The sequence below is a fragment of the Trachypithecus francoisi genome, unplaced genomic scaffold, assembly GCF_009764315.1.
Source record: "Trachypithecus francoisi isolate TF-2019V2 unplaced genomic scaffold, Tfra_2.0 Lachesis_group6, whole genome shotgun sequence".
Lineage (NCBI taxonomy): Eukaryota > Metazoa > Chordata > Mammalia > Primates > Cercopithecidae > Trachypithecus > Trachypithecus francoisi.
Genome location: NW_022681471.1, coordinates 33320987 through 33342132, shown reverse-complemented (window position 1 = coordinate 33342132; position 21146 = coordinate 33320987). Strand labels below are relative to the sequence as shown.

At 44.8% G+C, this 21146-nt stretch overlaps 1 protein-coding gene across 1 annotated transcript in view; it reads left to right on the top strand.

Moving 5' to 3' along the window:
• Positions 1-17303: 17303 nt before the first annotated feature.
• The window catches only part of SLC25A43 (solute carrier family 25 member 43), a 48495-nt gene continuing 44652 nt past the window's right edge, over positions 17304-21146 (top strand). The window contains 1 exon segment of the mRNA XM_033201269.1: positions 17304-17717. Within this exon segment, the coding sequence (XP_033057160.1) occupies positions 17443-17717 (275 nt within the window). The 5' untranslated portion in view covers positions 17304-17442.

Sequence of the window (21146 nt, the reverse complement as noted above, 5' to 3'; positions counted from 1 at the left end):
CACTGCAAGCTCCGCCCCCCGGGTTTACGCCATTCTCCTGCCTCAGCCTCCAGAGTAGCTGGGACTACAGGCACCCGCCACCTCGCCCGGCTAGTTTTTTGTAATTTTTAGTAGAGACGGGGTTTCACCGTATTAGCCAGGATGGTCTCGATCTCCTGACCTCGTGCTCCGCCCGTCTCGGCCTCCCAAAGTGCTGGGATTACAGGCTTGAGCCACCGCGCCCGGCCTTCAGTGAATATACTTTCACGTTACCACTAAGTGTGTCTAGCAGTCTGTTGTATTTTGTAAGCTCACTGTTTTAGAAGGTTTTGTTTTTGTTTTTCGAGACAGGGTCTCACTTTGTCACCCAGGCTGGAGTGCAGTGGTGCAATCTGGCTTACTGCAGCCTCAACCTCCCTGGCTCCAGCAATCTTTCCACCCCAGCCTTCTGAGTAGCTGGGAGCACAGGAGCGTGCCACTACACCCGGCTAATTTTTTGTAAATTTTGTGGAGACAGGGTCTCCCTATGTTGCCCAGGCTGGTCTTGAACTCCTGGGAGTGAAACGCTCACATTGGCCTCCCAAAGTGCTGGGATTACAGGCCTCAGCCACTGTGCCTAGCTGGTTTTCTTTTTTTCATTCAAAGGAATCTTGAATTTATCTTAGAACCTTCATTTTGAGGGAAGAAAGCCTTTGAATATAAACAGATAAGGCCACATTAAGTGAATATTTTGGATGCCATATATTCAAAATAAATATTTTATTTTCTGACTTCACCAGTTCCAAAGGGAAATAATCACATGCTTATGGTCAGAATTTTTTCAATCAAGCTGTATTAATAAGAATGTTGACGTGTGGAAAATAAAATTTTACAATTCTGAAAAATAATAAAATAAAATGGGGCATTATGGGGGTCAAGTCTCAAGAAAACTACAATTTTAAAAAGTGTATGCACCTAACAACAAAGCATCAAAATAAATGAGACAAAAACTGATAGAACTGCAAGAAGAACTAGATACATCTACTATTATCATTGGAGATTTCAACACCCCTCTGTCAACAATGGATAGACTAAGCAGGCAGAACATCAGTACAAATATAGAATGGATTGTAGAGAAGGAAGAAAATGAAACCTAGTGGCAGCCCTGAGACCAACTGCAGCAAGATGAGCTGTAGTTCTTCCCACTAACCTCCTCTTCTAAGTCTTCCCTCAGGAAGACAGAGGTTCACAGGAATTCTGAACAGGAACTCTGAAGTTAATTCAGGCAACACCAAGGGTGGACTGTGGCAAGCATGGAGCTGCATAGCTCAGAGCTCCCATCAAGAAAGACTTTGCCATGAAACTATGAGGAGTGAAGTTAAGCTTACAGCCTCAGGTTGCAGGACCTTCCAAGACTGGCTGCAGTATTCTTGACAAAACCATGCTTTCCCTGGGCAGCCTCCAGTCAATAACTAAGAAAGGTGGCAGTTCTAGGGCCTGGCCACTTCTGCCCAATGTGAGACTCTTTTAAGAGGCAGTCTTTCCTCCAGAACTCCCCACTGGGTTGAGACCAAGACTTTGTCATATTTGCCTTAAAATCTAAGGCAACTCTGCCCAATTCTGTTTCCACCCTTTAACCTTTCACATGTGTCAGATAATGCATCGTAGTTTGAATGCCTTTCCTACCCAATCTTGCTCTCTGCCCTTTTATCTTTCACAGGTATTAGTCACAATCAACATCCTGCATTCCTAACTCCTTATTAGCATCTGCTTCCTAGAAGACCCAAATAGACACAATTAGTCACTCACCACTGCCATCCACGTTGGGGAAATTCTTTAGAATACACTTAATCAAGCATTTCAAGAGTCTCTTCATTATGATCAAAATGTTTTCAGCAAGTTCTTCAGTTTAATTCACAACCAGGAAAATCAGATAATGAAAACCATTTAATACCACAGCCTCACAATCTTCATCAAGGCATGTGTGCTGCCTGGCGCGGTGGCTCACGCCTGTAACCCCAGCACTTTGGGAGGATGAGGGGGGCGGATCACAAGGTCAGGAGATCGAGACCATCCTGGCTAACATGGTGAAACCCCGTCTCTACTAAAAATACAAAAAATTACCCAGGCATGGTGGTACGTGCCTGTAGTCCCAGCTACTCCGGAGGCTGAGGCAGGAGAATGGCGTGAACCCAGGAGGTGGAGGGTGCAGGGAGCCGAGATCGTGCCACTGTACTCCAGCCTGGGGGACAGAGCATGAGACTCCATCTCAAAAAAAAAAAAAAGGCATGTGTGCTGCAGCTACAGTTTTTGTAATCATTGCATTCAGTTTATCTGACAGGATAGAACACTGATGAAGCTTATCATAAGCATACATTTGGGCTGCGTAAAGTTAATCCTAATCATGCTTATGATCATTCAGATTAAGGGTTTTTGTTTCAGAAAGACACAAGATTTTTCTTGAAACTCAGTCAAGTGATGAATTTTCCTTAGGGAAGTCAGTGACTTCCTTGAGCAAAAGTAGTTATGTATGGTCATTACCCTAAGCTCATAACAAAGCTGGAAAAAAAAACTTTAACATAACTGTCAAGCATTAAGTGCTTCCCATAATCTTCATGTGTAGCTCAAGTAGAGGAGGCTTTCTTGTGGTCAACAGTGTGTAGATGTGTTAGTTAGTGCTACCATTTGGATGTTTGCTCCCCCAAAACTCATGTGGAAATTTGACCCCCAGTGTTGGAGATGGGGCCTATTAGGAGATCTTTGGGTAATGGGGCAAATCCCTCATGAATATATTAATGCCTAGGGAGGGAAGTGGTGAGTGAGTTCTCACTCTATTACTTCTCATGAAAGCTGGTTGTTATAAAGAGACTGATACCTCCCCCTTCTCTCCCTTGCTTCCTCTCTCTCCATGTGATCTCTGCACACACTGGCTCCCCTTTGCCTTCTGCCATGAGTGGAAGCAGCCTGAGGCTTTTACCAAGAGGCCCAACATTCCAGCCCGTGGAACCATGAGCCAAACAAACCTCTTTTCTTTATTAGCTCAGATATTTCTTTTTCTTTCTTTCCTTTCTCTTTTTTTTTTTTTTTTTTGTTTGTTTGTTTGACAGAGTCTCACTCTGTCACCCAGGCTGGAGTGCAGTGGCACAATCTCAACTCACTGCAATCAACCACTGCCTCCCAGACTCAAGCGATTCTTGTGCCTCAGTCTCCCGAGTAGCTGAGACTACAGGTGTGCACTACCACATCCAGCCAATTTTTTGTATTTTTAGTAGAGACGGGGTTTCGCCACGTTGGCCAGGCTGGTCTTTTTGTTTGTTTTTGTTTTTGTTTTTGAGACAGAGTCTGACTCTGTCACCCAGGCTGGAGTGCAGTGGCATGATCTTGGCTCACTGCAACCTCTGCCTCCTGGGCTCAGGTGATTCTTGTGCCTCAGACTCCCAAGTAGCTGGGACTACAGGCACACACCTGGCTAATTTTTTGTACTTTTAGTAGAGACAGGGTTTTACTATGTTGGCCAGGCTGGTCTCCAACTCTTGGCCTCAAGTGATCTGCCCGCCTTGGCCTCCCAAAGTTCTGGGATTACAGGCATGAGCTACTGCACCCAGTCAGATATTTCTGTATACCAACACAAACAGCGACAGTCAGGTAGACTAGAATCTGCTGCGGTAACAAAGAAACACTGAAATTTCATTGGCTTAACCAAAGGTTGATTTTCACTCACACAAAGTCTCATGAGATGGTTCCTGTATGAGCAACTGTCCAGGGTGGTTTTCCTCTGAGGGGAAACCCAAGGATACAGGTTCCTTGCATCGTGTTCCACCATTTCAGAGTCCTTTGCTTCCTGCTGTACAACAGCAAAGAGATTTATTAATAGCATGAAAAATCATGAAGGTATTACATGGGTCAGGCCTAGAAATGGCAGTTATCAATCCTACACATGTTCCCTCGCTAAAACAAAACCACATGGTTCCACTTAGGCAAAAAGAAAGCCTGGAAATGTAAGGGAGCATGTAGATATTGGTGGATAGTCTCTGGCATAATAGACTTTTCTTTTGATGTAACAGTTTGAAAACATGAAACAAGCTCTAAAGTTGGATTTACCTAAGCTTTTACTCTTTATAGTTTATCCTGACACATCACCTTCAGTCTAAGTTATTCACATAAAGTCATCAATAACCTTAAATTCCTTCTCTATCTCAATTAATTACATCACCATCCACCCATTTGCTCAAGTGCAAAACTTAAAAGTTATCTGTGTTTCTGCTACATAGAAACTGGATAAAAGAGCCAGGCGCGGTGGCTCACGCCTGTAATCCCATTACTTTGGGAGGCCGAGGCAGGCAGATCATCTGACGTCAGGAGTTCGAAACTAGTCTGACCAACATGGTAAAACCCTGTCTCTATGAAAAATACAAAAATTAGCTGGGCATGGTGGCGGGCGCCTGTAATCCCAGCTACTCGGGAGACTGAGACAGGAGAATCACTTGAACCCAGGAGGCAGAGGTTGCAGTGAGCCAAGATCCCACCAGCGCGCTCCAGCCTGGGCAACAAGAACAAAAACTCCATCTCAAAAAAAAAAAAAAAAAGAAACTGGATAAAAGAAAGCCAAAGAGCCCTGTGCAGGAGTGATCCCAGAGCAGCTTCTATGAATATTACAATTCTAATTGGAAGGAATATTCCTAAAGTGAAGATGGATTGGTAGAATTACCTGTGAAGATATGCTCACAATGTCAGGTCCATTTAAAAAAAGAAAATAAAATAGAACGACCTATGAAGAGTATTTTAATATTTCCCTTTGCTCTAAGGCTGTGTTTTATACTAACTTCTTATTGCAGTGTGATAGCCCCTTAAGACTTCCCTAAAGCGAAGAGGGTTCCCTGAATATCCTATGTGAGTATTCAGGTCTGCTTAACAGTTATAGTTCTCACTGTCAATTAATAAACAGACATTTTGGTTCATACATATCTGTATCTTATGAGTAAATCATTCATTCATTCATTCATTAATATATTTAATAAATATTTATTGAGTGCCTAGTAGGCTACAGTTTTAAATGCCAAAAATATGGAAGTATACCAGATAAAACCTCTGCCCTCATAGAGCTTACATCTTAGTAGGCTAAAGAGAGACAGATTTTGGCCCAGAGTGGTGGATCATGCCTGTAATCCCAGAACTTTGGGAGGGTGAGGTGGGCGGATGACTTGAGGTCAGGAGTTTGAGACCAGCCTGGACAATATGGTGAAACCCCATTTCTACTAAAAATACAAAAAATTAGCCAGATGTGGTTACAGGCGCATGCCTGTAATCCCAACTACTCAGGAGGCTGAGGCAAGAGAATCACTTGACCCCAGGAGGCAGAGGTTGCAGTGAGCCAAGATCGTGCCACTGCACTCCAGCCTGGGCAACAGAGCAAGACTCCATCTCAAAAAAAAAAAAAAAAGAGAGAGAAAGAGGTTTTTGAAGAAAAATATACAGTGTGTCAGATGGATAGTGGTAAATTCTATAGAGAACAAGAAAGCAGGGAAGGGGGACAGGATGTACCAAGGTGGGGGCTACAATTTTAAACAGAGTATTCAGGCCTCACTGAGAAGAAGACATTTGAGAAAATCTCTGAAGGGGGTGAAGAAAGTAGCCATTCAGATGGCTATGGAAAAACATTCCAGGCAGAAGAGACACCAAGTGCAGAGGCCTGAGGTAGGGAGTGCCTGGCTTGTTTATGGATCAGCAGAAAGGCCAGTGTGACTGAAGTGGAGTGAACGCAGGGGAGAGTAGTGGTGAGGGGTCAGAGAGATAATGTGGGGACAGTGGGAGAATGAGGAAAGATTGTGTAGGGCCTTGCAGAGCAATGTTAGGATTTTGGATTTTACTTTGAGATGCAGAGTCATCGGAGGGTTCCGAACAGTGAAGTGACACCATCTGACTTTCATGTTAAAAGGATCAGTTGGCCGTATGCGGTGGCTCACGCCTGTAATCCCAGCACTTTGGGCCGAAGTGGAAGGATCACGAGGTCAGGAGTGCGAGACCAGCCTGGCCAACATGGTGTAACCCCGTTTCTACTAAAAATACAAAAATTAGCTGGGCGTGGTGGTAGGTGCCTGTAATCCAGATACTCGGGAGGCTGAGGCAGGAGAATTGCTTTCAGGAGGTGGAGGTGGCAGTGAGCCAAGATCATGCCACTGCACTCCAGCCTGGGCCACAGAGTAAGACTCTGTCTTGATTAAAAAAAGAAAATTAAAAGGATCAATCATTCTAATTGCAGATTTGAGAATACAGTGTAAGAGGGCAATGGTGAAGCAGAAAGACCCATTAAGAGATAATCCCAATAGTGCAGGTGACGGATGATAGTTTTTAAAGAGAAAAAGGGGTGTCAACCATGACTACAAGAATGAAGCTTCCACCAGGTGCGGTGGCTCATGCCTGTAATTCCAGCAATTTGGGAGGCCGAGGTGGGTGGATCACCTGAGGTCAGGAGTTCGAGACCAGCCTGGTCAACATGGTGAAACCCTGTCTCTACTAATAATACAAAAATTTGTCAGGCATGGTGGCGCACACATGTAGTCCCAGCTACTCAGGAGGCTGAGGCACAAGAATTGCTTGTGCCCAGGAGGCAGAGTGTGCAGTGAGCCAAGATCGCACAACTGCACTCCAACCTGGGTGACAGAGTAAGACTGTGTCTCAAAAAAAAAAAAAAAAAAAAAAATGAGGTTTCCATTTGCCAAGATGGGGAAGGTTAGGGAGGTACAGATTGATGGGGAGATCAGGGGTCTCATTTGAGACACTTCATGATTGAGATGTGTATGAAATATAAAAGTGGAGCTATTAAGGGGGTATCCGGACATGGGAATCCAGAGTTTGGGAGAAGTCCAAACTGGAGATATAGTAGTCCTCTCTTATCTGCAGAACTATTCCAAGATCCCCAGTGGACGCCTGAAAACATGGATAGTATTGAACCCAACATATATACTGTTTTTCCACCTGATAACTGAGAGAGCTACTAAGAGACCAACAGGCAGGTATCATGGACAACTTGGGTACACTGAATAGAGGGATGATTCACATCCCAGGTGGGACAAAGCAAGATTTCATCACACAACTCAGAATGGTGCATAATTTAAAACTACGAATTGTTTATTTCTGGAATTTTCCATTTAATATTTGCAAACTGTAGTTCACCACAGGTAACTGAAACTGAGGAACATGAAACTTCAGATAAGGGAACACTACAGTATATATTTGGAGTCATCAGGACATAGATGACATTTAAACCCATGAGACTAGATGAGATCAGCATGGAAATCAGTTTAAATGGAGAAAAAGCTCAAGGAGTGAGCCTGGAGCACTTGAATATTTTAGAGGTCATGGAGATGAAGAAAAACCAACAAAGGAGAACAAGGAGTGACTGGTAGTTATTAAGAGTCAGCCTTCTGAGCCTGCTTGCTGCAGGGTACCCTGATAAAGCTGAATTTCTGGATCTGCAGAGCTAAGAAGTCAACAGCAGGGACTGCTGTCTGGTGAAGTCTAGCTAAGTAGTCAGTCAGCGTTTTCCTTTGACATCTTTTAAATGCAACAAAATCTCATGCAATTATATGCAAAAACAACAGGATGGCAATATTGTGGTAGATATGGCTAGTCTGTGGTTTAGGGACAGACATTAAACCCCAGAACCATGCATGCCACACTGGTAGGAGGAGCTCCACCCTGTGACCCTCCAACCAGGCCCTCGGGTCAACCTTGGAGAACACCCAGCAGAGACACTGAAAACCACTCCCAGTGAGGCAGAATAGGGACTGGAGTTATGGACCCTAAGGCCATTTCACGCTGACTTCCTAGAACTAAATTGAAAGGAAAACCCTAACTTTCCATGCCTAAGTAACAAAAGGACCAGAGGCTACTCCCTTTCCAATCCCCACCTTTTCTGGATGGCAGATGGGAAATTGAAAGTACCTCTCACTGGTTGCAAAAGGCAAAGGAGTGTAACTTTGTAACTTCACTTTAGCCTCTGATGGTTGCACCAATCAGATGTTTGCATAGGAGTATGACCTTTGTAACTTCACTTCAGCCTCTGATTGTGGGCCACCACTTCATTTACATGGGGCGAACACCAAGTGGCCAATGGGAACTCTCTAGGGGTTATTTGGACCCAAGAAGTTCTGTATCGGGGGTCTTGAGCCGCTGCTCTGCCGCTCCCACAGAGTGGAGTACACTTTCATTTTAAATAAATTCCTGCTTTCATTCTTTCGTTGCTTCATTCTTTCCTTGCTTTGCTGTGCATTTTGTCCAGTTACTTGTTCAAAACTTCAAGAATCTGGACAGCTTGCAGTCAAGACCCTCTACCGATAACACCAGTGCCCCAGTAGCAAAAGGCTAGTGACTCACTGCACCCCCTTTCATTGCTGCCACAAATACTAACTGACCTAGAAGTAAAAGAACACTTCACACTCCAACAGCTGGACCTTATCAGCAGGTTAGGTTGAGAGAGATTTTAGTTAAGGTTAGCACTCCAAGTCTATGATGGGTTAAATCCCAAAGCCTCAAATCTCTCAAGATATTCTTCCCCCATCCCTGCTGTAATTGAAACCTTGGCTGTCTGCTGACCCCTTTCAAGCCCAAGTTGTTTATTTTCTCATCCCCCCCGCAACAGCTAAATGCCTCAGGGAGTGCCAGGAGTTGGAGCTCCAGCTCTCCTCGCTCCCCAAGACCACTTTCTGATCTTCGTTCCTCCTCCCTCCTGAGAAATCTCTAGCTCTTCCTTGGCTCATGCTATCTACTTGTATCATCCTCTCTCATTCCTGGTGGCAGTCTTCTATCACCTTCCCAGTCACTACCCTCATTTGTGAAGAATTTAGTTCTGCACTCACAGTCTCTCTGTCCTCTTTGTTCCAACTTCCCTTGCCATTCTCAGTGATTTCAACATTCATGTGGCAATAACCCAGCATGCACACCTCATGTTTCCTGATCTGCCCATTGCAAATGACCACTGCCATTTGGGGACATACTTCACAACCCAGAGTAGCAAGATGGGGCCTTGTATCTTGAAGGTTCATATATTTCAATGCATTTTTTTCATTGGTACACCAGCACATGGTTTATAAAAGTTGACAACTCCTTAGTACAGGAAATAGGTAAAAGTGTGTATTATTTTTACTAGAACTTGGGCCTGTGCTTCATTCTTTCTGTTTTGTTTTCTGTTAAACTCACTGTGGGTCAGTGATTACAAATGGGATTTTATTTTATTTTTATTTTTACTTTTTAGAGATGAGGTCTTGCTCTGTCACTCAGGCTGGAGAGCATAGCTCACTAGGGCCTCAAACTCCTGGGATCAAGGGCGTCTCCCACCTCAGCCTGCACAATAGCGAGGGCTACAGGTGCACAACACCACACTCAGCTAATTTTTAAAATTCTTTGTAAAGACAACATCTCACTATGTTGCCCAGGCTGGTCTCAAACTCCTGGCCTCAAGTGATCCTCCTACCTTGGCCTCCCAAAGTGCTGGGATCATAGGCTGAGTCACCATGCCCAGCCTATAAATAGGATCCTATAAATAGGATAATAGTAGATGAAGATAAACCCCTAACAATCCAAAGATACATATGCACAAGGTCATTCATCACAACATTGCTTATAATTGCAAAATATTGGAAATAATATAAATGTCCATACATAGGTTTATAGTTGAATAAGCTATGGTACCTCCATACAATAGAATACTATGTGGCTGTAAAAAAAAAAAAAAAGTGAGAAAAGTCTCTACAAACTGAAGTGGAGTGACTTCTAAAATAAAGTTACAGTGAAAAAGCAAAGTGCCAAAGATATGTCTATAGAATGCTACTTTTTAGGTAGTAAATAAAAGGAAGCATTTTCATACAAACACCTGTACATGAATGTTCACAGCAGCATTATTCATAATAGCCAAAAACCAGAATCAGACCAAATGTCCATCAACAGATGAAGGGATGCTATCATTTGAATGTGTCCCCTCCAAAATAAAGGTGTTGCCAATGTGATGGCATCAAGAGGTGGTGCCTTTAACAGGTGATTAAGCCATTAGGGCTTCTCCTTCATTGAAGGGACTAAGGCCCTTCTAAAAGAGGCTTCAAGTTGCATTTGGTTAGTTTGCTATTCCACCTTTTGCCATGAGGTGGTGCAGCAAGAAGGACTCACCATACCAGATGCCAGCACCTTGGTTATGGACTTTCCAGCTTCCAGATCTGTAAGCAATACATTTTTGTTCTTTATAAGTTACCGAGTCACAGGTATTTTGTTGTAGCAGCACAAACTAAAACAATGGATAAACAAATTGTGGTACATCCATACTATGGAATACTACCCAGCAATCAAAAGGAAGAAACTATTGATGAACACAACATGGATAAATCTCAAAGGTATTATGCTGAGTAGAAAAAGCCAATCTCAAAAGGCTACATGCTATATGCTTCCATTTATATGACATTCTTAGAAGGCAACACGATAGGGATAGAGAACAAATCTGTGGTTGCCCAGGTGGGGGTTGGGGAGGGCTTGACTACAAAAGGACAGCACATGAGAAGTTGGGAACAGTTCTGGATCCTTATTGTGGTAGTGGTCACACCAGTCTATACATGTGCCCAAATTTCTAGGACTCTACAACAAAACATGGTGATTATGCTGTATATCAATTACACAAAGTATAGTGGTGGAATCTGTGTGGTAAAAATGTTACAACTTTAATTGTAGGTCTTCAGATAGTTATTAGAGATGTATCACTCCAACACTTGGACCATCTACTGGTGTAAAAAAAAAAAAAAATACTGGCCAGGCACGGTGGCTCATGCTTATAATCCCAGCACTTTGGGAGGCTGAGGTGGGCAGATCATCTGAGGTCAGGAGTTCGAGACTAGCCTGACCAACATGGAGAAATCCCATCTCTACTTAAAAAAAAAAAAAATTATCCAGGTGTGGTGGTGCATGCCTGTAATCCCAGCTACTCAGGAGGCTAAGGCAGGAGAATCGCTTGAACCCAGGAGGCAGAGGTTGCAGTGAGTCAAGATCACACCACTGCACTCCAGCCTGGGCAACAAGAGCAATACTCTGTCTCAAAAAAAAAAAAAAAAAAAACCAGGAGTGCCAGGCACAGTGGCTCATGCCTGAAATCCCAACATTTTGGGAGGCCAAGGCAGGAGGAGAATTGCTTGAGCCCAAGAGTTCAAGACCGGCCTGGGCAACACAGTGAGACCTCATCTCTACAAAAAAATTTTGAAAATTAGCTGGGCGTGGTGGCATATGCCTGTAGTCCTAGCTACTGCAGAGGCTGAGGTGGGAGTATCACTTAAACCCAGGAGTTGGAGGCTGCAGTGAGTTATGATCATGCCACTGCAGTCCGGCCTGGGTGACAGAGCGAGACCCTGTCTCTGAAAACAAAAATAAACAAACAAAACAGCAGCAAAGAAACCAAAAGTATCATGCAACTCCCATGAAAAATAACTGAAATTTGGATTACCATGGCCTGGTGTATTAGTTCATTTTCACACTGCTGATAAAGACATACCTGAGACTGCGCAACTTACAAAAGAAAGAGGTTTAATGGACTTACAATTCCACATGGCTGGGGAGGCCTCACGAGCGTGTTGGAAGGCAAGGAGGAGCAAGTCACATCTTACATGGATGGCAGCAGGCAAAGAGAGAGCTTGTGCAGGGAAACTCCCATTTTTAAAACCATCAGAACTTGTGAGACTTATCCACTATCACGAGAACAGCACAGGAAAGAGCCATCCCCATGATTCAATTACCTTCTAGTGGGTTCCTCCCACAACATGAGGGAATTTTTGGAGTTACAATTCAAGATGAGATTTGGGTGAGAACACAGCCAAACCATATCACCTGGTAATGAGAGAAAATTAAACTCCATTATGTGACATATGTATCACTTGCACAGTTCCTGATATAGAGTAAGTATTCAATAAACATTGCAGAATGAGTAAATGAATAAATGAGTGAATGAGAGAGTGAATAAATGAAAAGGCTCATATATTTTGATACAAAATCTTCCTGCTTCAAATATCATCAAAATTTTTGAAGCAGAATAGAAGGACATTTCATCATCACCTAAAGCTAAACACAACAGTCCAAAGGCCAAAGCTGTGGAAACCACATTTTATAAGGTTGTACTGAATTGCAAAGGTTAGACCTGCTGAATTCATTGTTCACACACTTACCAAAACTGCTGCCAAAGACAGAGTGAAAATGATGACTGGGAACAAAGCAAGTGTCTTTGTCAAATATCACAGTTCTTTTTAAAATTACAGATGTGGCTGGTAACTTAAAATAGCAAATATCCAACTTCTGAGGAGGTTGATATTATTTGCTGCAAATTGATGAGTCTATTGATCTTGTGAATTAAGCTAATATTTTGGTATTTATCATATTTAACTGAAACCATTTCATGAAGACATCATGTTCTGCCAATCTTTTGCAACTTGTACAACTGAAGAAGAGATTTCCTTCCCTCCCTCCCTCCCTCCCTCCCTTCCTTCCTTCCTTCCTTTCATCTAACTAATGATTGCTGGGCACTAATGTGCCAGCCACCATTCCAGGTAACAAGGACACTGCTGTGAACAAGAGACAAGATCCCTTCCCTCATGGATCTTACATTCTGGTAGGTGGAAACAGACAATAAAATGACGGGAAAGGAAAACAGCAGACAGGGATAAATGCTATACAGAGAATTGAAATGGGGCAATGTGGTAGACTGAATGAGGGCCCTGTAGATTGGGCAGTCAGGCAAAGCCCTCTGAGAGGAGGTAACATTTAAGTTGAGCTCTGAATGACAAAAAGAAATCAACTCTGCAAACTGGGAAAAGAACATTCCAATCAGAGGAAGCAGCTAGAGCAGTGGTTCTCAGCAAGAATAGCACCACCTCCTAGGAAGTATTTTGGAAATTTGCGGGGAAGAGTACCACAGTGATTGGGGTATTCTGCTGGCATTTACTGAAGAAAGGCCAGGGAAGCTGCACATCTGCAAGGCACAAGACAGTCCTGCATCCTTCATGGCTCTCAAAGATCCCATCAGACATTCATGCAGGTGGAAAACCTGTTTACAATTATCTGTGTCGAGAACTTAACTTTGCTTTACTCCTAAAGATAAAACATTTTTTGCACAGTATTTTTGTACATGGCATTTTCCAGGATCGCAAGTACCATGTAAATAGAAGGAAGGTTGTATCTTGCTTGTTTCTTCCGGAACTTCATCAAAAGTTGTTTGACATTTAAAAAAAAAAAAAAGGCCGGGCGCGGTGGCTCAAGCCTGTAATCCCAGCACTTTGGGAGGCCGAGACGGGCGGATCACGAGGTCAGGAGATCGAGACCATCCTGGCTAACACGGTGAAACCCCGTCTCTACTAAAAATACAAAAACTAGCTGGGCGAGGTGGCGGGCGCCTGTAGTCCCAGCTACTCGGGAGGCTGAGGCAGGAGAATGGCGTAAACCCGGGAGGCGGAGCTTGCAGTGAGCTGAGATCCGGCCACTGCACTCCAGTCCGGGAGACAGAGCGAGACTCCGCCTCAAAAAAAAAAAAAAAAAAAAAAAAAAAAAAAAAAAAAGTTGCCGGCCAGGCGCAGTGACTCACGCCTGTAATCCCAGCACTTTGGAAGGCCGAGGCAGGTGGATCACCTGAGATCAGGAGTTCAAGACCAGCCTGGCCTACATGATGAAAACCCATCTCTACTAAAAATACAAAAATTAGCCATTTGCCAGGTGTGGTGGCAGGCGCCTGTAACCCCAGCTACTCAGGAGGCTGAGGCAGGAGAATCGCTGGAACCCAGAAGGCGGAGGTTGCAATAAACCAAGATCGTGCCACTGCACTCCAGCCCACACAACAGAGTGAGACTCCATCTCAAAAAAAAAAAAAAAAATTGCCAAGGAAATAAGATGTGTCATTAAAAGGAAAAAAAAAAATCTCACCAATGGCAAGGCAATGTCACAGAAAACACTGCACCTTCAGAGAAAATTGATAGAGAAGAGAATTTTTAAAATTAATGATACATGGCCATGGCAAAAAAAAAAAAAAAAAAACAGGAGAAAAAGGCAAACAGTATAAAAAGGCACCCAGGCTTGGGTGCAGTGGCTCATGCCTATAATCCCGGTACCTTGGGAGGCTAAAGGGGGCAGATCACTTGAGGTCAGGAGTTTGAGACCACCTGGCCAACATGGTGAAATTCTGTCTCTACTAAAAATACAAAAATTAGATGGGTGAGGTGGTGGGTGCCTGTAGTCCCAGCTACTGGGGAGGCACGAGAATCGCTTGAACCTGGGAGACAGAGGTTGCAGTGAGCTGAGATAGTGCCACTGTACTCCAGCCTGGGTGACAGAGCGAGACTCTGTCTCAAAACTAACTAACTAAATAACTAAATAAATAAATAATAAAAGAAAATAAAAAGGCACACAGTCAAAATTCAATCTCCCTTCCACCTCTGTTCCCAAGTCTCCCAGTTTCCTTCCCCAAACATAACCTGATTATCAGTTTTTTGGCTATCCTTCCAGAGGAATTATTTCATTTCTGTTTCAAAGAAAGGAAAGAAGGAAGGTAAGAAGGAGGGAAGAGTGGAAAGGAGGAGAAAGCAACCCCATATAATATTTATTGGTCTGAGCATGAAAAAAATATGAGGAAGAACATTCACACACACACCAAGCTCTTAACTGTGGTTACCTCAGGGCATGGGCAGGGGAACTTAACTTTCTTTAATACACTTCTGGACTATTTGTCTTGTTACAACAGGTATATACTACTTTATAATTTACAAATTTCCAAAAAAGTAAAAAATAAAATTAGGAGAGTGGGAATCAATCAACATTAGTATAAATATAACAAGATAAATTATATTTTAAGAACCACTAGCAAGTTAAACTAAAGTAATGTACTGAGAGATTTCAGTTGGTGAGAAGACAAACTGAAAAATGAAAGCTGGAGAATTTAAAAACCTGCTAGCATCTCCCAAGCCCTGACTGGGGTAACAGGAGGCTGCCTATGGCTTAACTCTCAGCTGGCCACCTTTCTCCTTACATTACAATATCATTTCTAAGATTTTTTTTTTTTTTTTTTTTTTTACTCACTGCCTCTTCCCTTTTTTTCAGTTATCACACATTGATTTTTTAGCATAGCACCTCAATTTCACATCATGTACATTTTCCAAAGTTGGAGATTGTTAACCTACTATGCTCTCCACAGACTTTTCAACAAGTGTGAAGAAGAGGCAGCAAGGTTGGCCTGAGTCTACAAGTCACAATCCAAAATAGGATATCCTCAGAGATTTATTTATGTTTAGGATCAATATACATAAGGTGCCCAATGCTAAGCAGATGAATGAGACTCTGGCTGAATAAAATATGAACACCTGGTTAGCACATGATCATGAAAAGACAGAAGGCATCCAATATATAGTTTGGTGTTATTCATTTTACGGTTCAGTGTACCTGTAGTGAAAAATACACATTTTACTTTCAAGGTTAAAATAGGCCAGGCACGGTGGCTCATGCCTGTAATTCCAGCACTTTGAGAGGCCAAGGCAGGTGGATCATCTGAGGTCAGGAGTTCGAGACCAGCCTGGCCAACATGGCGAACCCTGTCTCTACTAAAAATACAAAAAAAATTAGCCGGGCAAGGTGGCACGCGCATGTAGTCCCAGCTACGCTACTTAGGAGGGTGAGGCAAGAGAATCACTTAAATCTGGGAGGCAGAGGTTACAGTGAGCCGAGACCACGTCTCTGCACTCCACCCTGGGCGACAGAGCAAGACTCTGTCTCAAAAAAAACATAACTTGGCTGACCCAATCTCCATACAATGGGGTTATCGCATGAAATGTTCCAGACCCAGGAACTTCCTGAAGGAGCTTTATAATCTTGTCCTGTTGTCCAACAAAGTGCTTCAGGAAGTACCAGTACCCGAAGGTTTCCTTATTGTAATCCCCAAATTCCAATTCAAGCCCTTTTAAAGTCAGGGTCCTTGGGTCTTCAGAGTCATACATCTTTCTCAAGCTTCCCCCAGCCATGAAATTAGCTTACAGCAAGAGAGGAGAATTCACAAAATATGAAAATAAGCGTTCCCCAATTGTTGAGAGCAGGGCAAGGCTTCTGCAAGTAGAACAAGTTCTCACAGTCAAAACCTTGTAATCTCAAGTGAGACTAACAGTGAAAAATAAAACAGGAGAAACCCTGCAATGCCTTTTAGAAAAGGTTCCTACAGCATTGTGTGTTAGTAAATGTAAACAACTATACAAGCCTAAAAGCAACTATGTATACGGAACATCTTGCTCACACCAACAGACTGCTGACTGTTCCTTTCCTTGTAATTATTAGTGACATGGCTTTTTTAGAAAAAAAGAGACAGAAATTCTGAAATTCTGAAATTTTGAACTGATTAAAGAATGCTTGGATTCTGGCCAAGCCTCTCTTAGCCATTCTTTGCCTCTATTCTCTTAGCTTACAGAACCACTGAACATGTCCCTACTGGAGTTAACTCTGCAGTCCTAGTAGATGCACAGTGTAGCCGTTAATGGAAATCGACATAAACCGACCTAGATTTCAAACCAGTCTCTGCTTTGTAGGTAGCTGTGTGAGCCTGAGCAAGTCCTCTCTGTGTCTTGGTTTCCTCTCCTGTAAAAGAATACCTAATCAGAACTAACACATATAAACTGCTTACTCGTACCAGTCATTGTTCATTAACCCTTACAACAACCCCTAGGAGAAAAAAATTATAATCTCTATTTTATAAAGCAACTGACGCACAGAGAGGTTGAGTGACTTCCCCAAGGTCCCACAGCTGGTAAGCTGCAGAGCCAAGAATCTTACGCAGCTTCAAGAGTCCAGATTCAAATCCCCACACCCATATAGCCTCTGTCAATGAGGACATACGTACTTAGGGCCGTTTGGAGGATTACATGAGAACGTCTATAAAGCCCAGTACTTGACAAGTGCCTGAGAGATAGCTGTGGTTGTTAGAATTTTTTACCTTCTGCACTGGGAAACCATCAGGGCTTTTTGGTCAGGCAGGAAAAAAAAAAAAGAGGTTGGAAGGAAGAGGAGGAGGAGGAGGGAAGAGCCAGGGGAGGAAGACAGAGAAGTGGGATGTGACAGGGAGAAAAGGGGCAAACCAGAGGAGAGGCAGAGAGGGGCGGCGGGGACGCACTGAACATTCAGAAAGCAAGATGTCTAGCAGGCCGGGCCTTGAAAAAACAGTGACTGTTTCGCAACTGAAAGTCGCTACTCGAGCCTTGCCAACTGGGGAGACTATGCCCATGATATCCGCGGCCTCGGAGCCCAGACCATCCGGGCCCTCGCGCCCCAACCCCCACCAGCCTCGGGCCGGGCTAGGGCGTGGATGGGGCTTCCCGTCCCTCACGCGGGTCCGCCCCATGCCGGGCGGGGCCTGGGGCCCGCCCCCTCCGCCCCCTCCGCCCGTGGCTGGGGAGCCCCAGGCCCGAGCCACGCGGTCTCCCGGGTCCGGGCCGGGGCTCGATGGCGACGTGGAGGCGGGACGGCCGACTGACAGGCGGCCAAAGGCTGCTGTGTGCTGGGCTGGCGGGGGCGCTCAGCCTTAGCCTCACCGCGCCCCTGGAGCTCGCCACCGTGCTGGCCCAGGTTGGCGTCGTGCGAGGCCACGCCCGGGGGCCGTGGGCCACGGGGCACCGCGTGTGGCGGGCAGAGGGGCCCCGGGCCTTGTGGAAGGGGAACGCGGTGGCGTGCCTGCGCCTGTTCCCCTGCAGCGTCGTGCAGCTCGCCGCCTACCGCAAGTAAGAGCGGGCGGGGCCTGGGAACCGGGAGGCCGGACGGGGGGGGGGCGGGGAGCCGCGGCCCGACGCCGCCCTGCTGCCTGGACTCGGGGCCCTGGAATAGGGACGGCCCCCTTGTCGATCACATGTGGGCCCCTCGGGCCAGTGAGCCACCTCTATGGTCCCCAGCGTGCAGTCCCAATGTTTTTCACGTTCTCTTGGGGTTACCGCCCTGCAAGATGCAGTTTTGTGGTCCGCAGCCCTGGTCCGAGAGGCTTTCCGGATTGGACCAGGCGAGGAGGTGGAATGCAGCAAAGGGTTTGGAGGAAAGGAATAAAAAGCTCTCTAGAGAGATGAGCCCTAACCATTTCCACCGTCCTCCAATGTGGAAACTTCTGCTTTGGCTGGCGTAGGAGGAGAGAGACCCTTTTAAAGGTGTTTTTGTCTGTGTGGCCCAAGCCCCGAGAAGAAAGTGCTTGGTGTGAGGAAAGGACCCAATCCATCGATACGAAAAGACCGCAGATTTCTGCCCACACATCTCCCCAACTTAAATGAAGCTTGACTTCAGGCTCCAACAGAGGCTGCAGCTTCCCCGCCCCAAGCAGAGAACGGCCCCCTCAGCCTACTGCTTCACCCCACTGGCCTCATTCTTTGGGCCTTTTCCGCCTTTTGCCACATCAACAGCTGCTCCTTAGGAAAGATCTTAAGATGTAAATGCAGCCTTAAAGCTTCCACCGAGCTCAGAGGTACCTGCATTTGAACTGGAAACCAAGCCTAAAAGAATCAATTGGTAGTGATGGCATTTCAGGAAGCAGAGATGTTTCTGTATTGGGGGCATGGTCCCTGTGTTCCTCATTCAGTGGGCACAGTGGCATCTTTGACATCGCCTTGGCTCTGAATTAGACAAACAGCCCACAATTGGGAGAGTCGGTCTTGACCACATAGTTTAGCCTTGGCGGCTAACAGTCAAAGAATTTTGCATTGACACTGTCACTCACTTGGGAGGCCAGAGCTGGAAGGCTCACCTGGCAGGTGACAAGCCGAATGGAATCATCCTTATCACCTAGGCCTCTAGGCCAGCACTCATTTTGCCTCTGCCTGGAAATAGAGTTCCCTTCTCTTCCTCTGCAGAGGGACTCGTGGGTAGGATCATGACATTTAGTTAAGGCCCTTTTTCCTCCCCACCCGTGCTTGCCCTCATCAACATCTGGCCTGCAGTCTATAAACAGTTCTCCTCTAAGTCTTAATGACTCAGTTTCTCCCCCATTTTACCCTCTTCTCTACAAAGTAGTGTGGAAATCTTCCTTTGGATGGGATAAAATATGTCCAGAGCGGTGAGGGCCAGAACTTCAAAGGCTGGTTTAAGTATTGTGGCTCTTCTGCTAACCACCTAGTATATGCACATCATTAGACTTTTACAGCTGATGCCTCCTGCCCTGTAAGGTCCATAGGACAGGAAGCATTGTGCCTGTTTTACAGATGCAGAATTTGGGCTCAGAATGATCACACCTCTTATCAGTGACAGAGCTGAGCTCCACTACCTGGCCTTCTGACTCCAAATCTCATAGTCTTTCTGTTATATCTTGCTGCCTCCCTGCATCCATTTGACACTAATTTAGTTAGGCTACATTAAGTCCCCACTGTGTGCACGATGCTGAGAACAATACCAGGATGGAAGGGGCATGGTCCCTGTGCCCCAGGAGCTTACAGAGTAATAAAAGAGTAAGACTAATATGTCCATGACCATAACACACAAGGTAGCATGTGATTGTCATGAATAATGTGCTCTAGAAATGTACCCTTCTGATAAGCGATGAGGAGGAGAAAATGTGAAGACTTCATAGAGGAGAAAAAAAATTCAGTTTGGCATTGGGAGAATGAGTAGGAGTCTGCTGGGCAGAGATGGGGAGAAAGATACTGCAGTTGATGTCAGCAAAGACACAGAGGTGGGAAGGCAAGCAGCACAACAGGAAATCCAACCAGAAAAGCAGGTTGGAATGAGATATTTAGAGGGTTGGATTAAGGAATTTGGACTTGACTTGGTATCCAAGGGTAGCCATGGGAGGTTTTTGTGGGGGGGTGGGGCGAGGCGTGTTGTGATTAAAGCAATTCAATGGAAATGATCGTCACGTCGTGGCAAAGATGACTAGAGAGGAGGAAGAGTGGAGACAGCAGGGCCAGTTAGGAACCTGTTGCACTAGTCCACATAGCAGCTGAGGGCACCGGCAACAGGTGACCATGGGAGCAGAGAGGAGATGTGTGGGAGAACGAGAACAGAGACTTACATGGGCTAGGTTTGCTAGGAATTTTTTTTTCCCCTACAGGATTATTTTCTTTCTGAAAACTAAAAGGAAGCATTTTGTTGAATGGCAAGACATAGCTGGAAAGCAAAGTGGTTGATTAATCACAATGCCGTCCTTCCTACATCTACATGATACTCTTGATTCATCATTATACTGATTCATTTCTACTCTTTTCTGACCATGAATTTGCAAAACAGTTGGCTGGGGGCCCGTGATCATGGGTTTGAACAAAACATAAACATCCAGAATGTTCAGGAAATGGGGTGGTTAAGTGACTTGTCACAAACACGATTAATGGAAGAGCTGGAACTTGAAGCCAAGTCTTCTGGCTCCTTAGTTCAGGTCTCTGTCTACCATCGCACAGCAGAATATCTGCTTAGTTGGATTTACGATCAAGAGTCCACTCAGTAGTCTATTGGGAGCTAGGTTATTGTAATGGGTGGCTTTCAGATGTATCGAATAGAAGACCCCCCTCTTCCCCCGTAACTTCACAACCGCTTGTCTATCTTGTCTAATAAACATTAGTTTGGGTCCCTGCAACTCTGAAATTGTTCATAACCAACACTATTTCTTTATTGAATAAGCATTTCATGAGCTTATATTTGGCTGCATTGGCTGCTAACCTGTTAGGTTGAAGTATATCCAGGGTGTGTGTTGTATCTGTGCTGGCTGAAAGGAAGGGGTTGCTGCAGTTCACCAGTGTATCCAGTCTCACTGGAAAAAGCTTCTGTGCATGTATGTGTAGGGGTGGGAGGAAGAACAGAAAAGGGAACAGTGCCGCCCTACCTAGCCAATCAAGAGTTTAAGATGCATGGACCAGGATGACGTCACTGGCGGATTATCAGGGTTGCCTGCCCTGACTCTGAGATTCTAGGGGGAACAATTGGTAGGCCTTATCTCTGTATCAAATGGGAGAAGTCTGAGAAAAAAAGGACTTCCTATGGTTCTTCTTTTTAATTGTGTATATTTGATATTGAGACTGTATAAAAGAAACTGATATAAAATACGGCTCCTCTTCCTAGTTTATCAAGTCGTTCAGTGAATTAAGGGCCTGTTTCCTCTCCACTTGCCCCTACCAGTCATTTCCTTATCAGAAGTGTTGAACTCCCTTAGGCTGTATGCTGAGGACTAACACAGGGTCTGATAC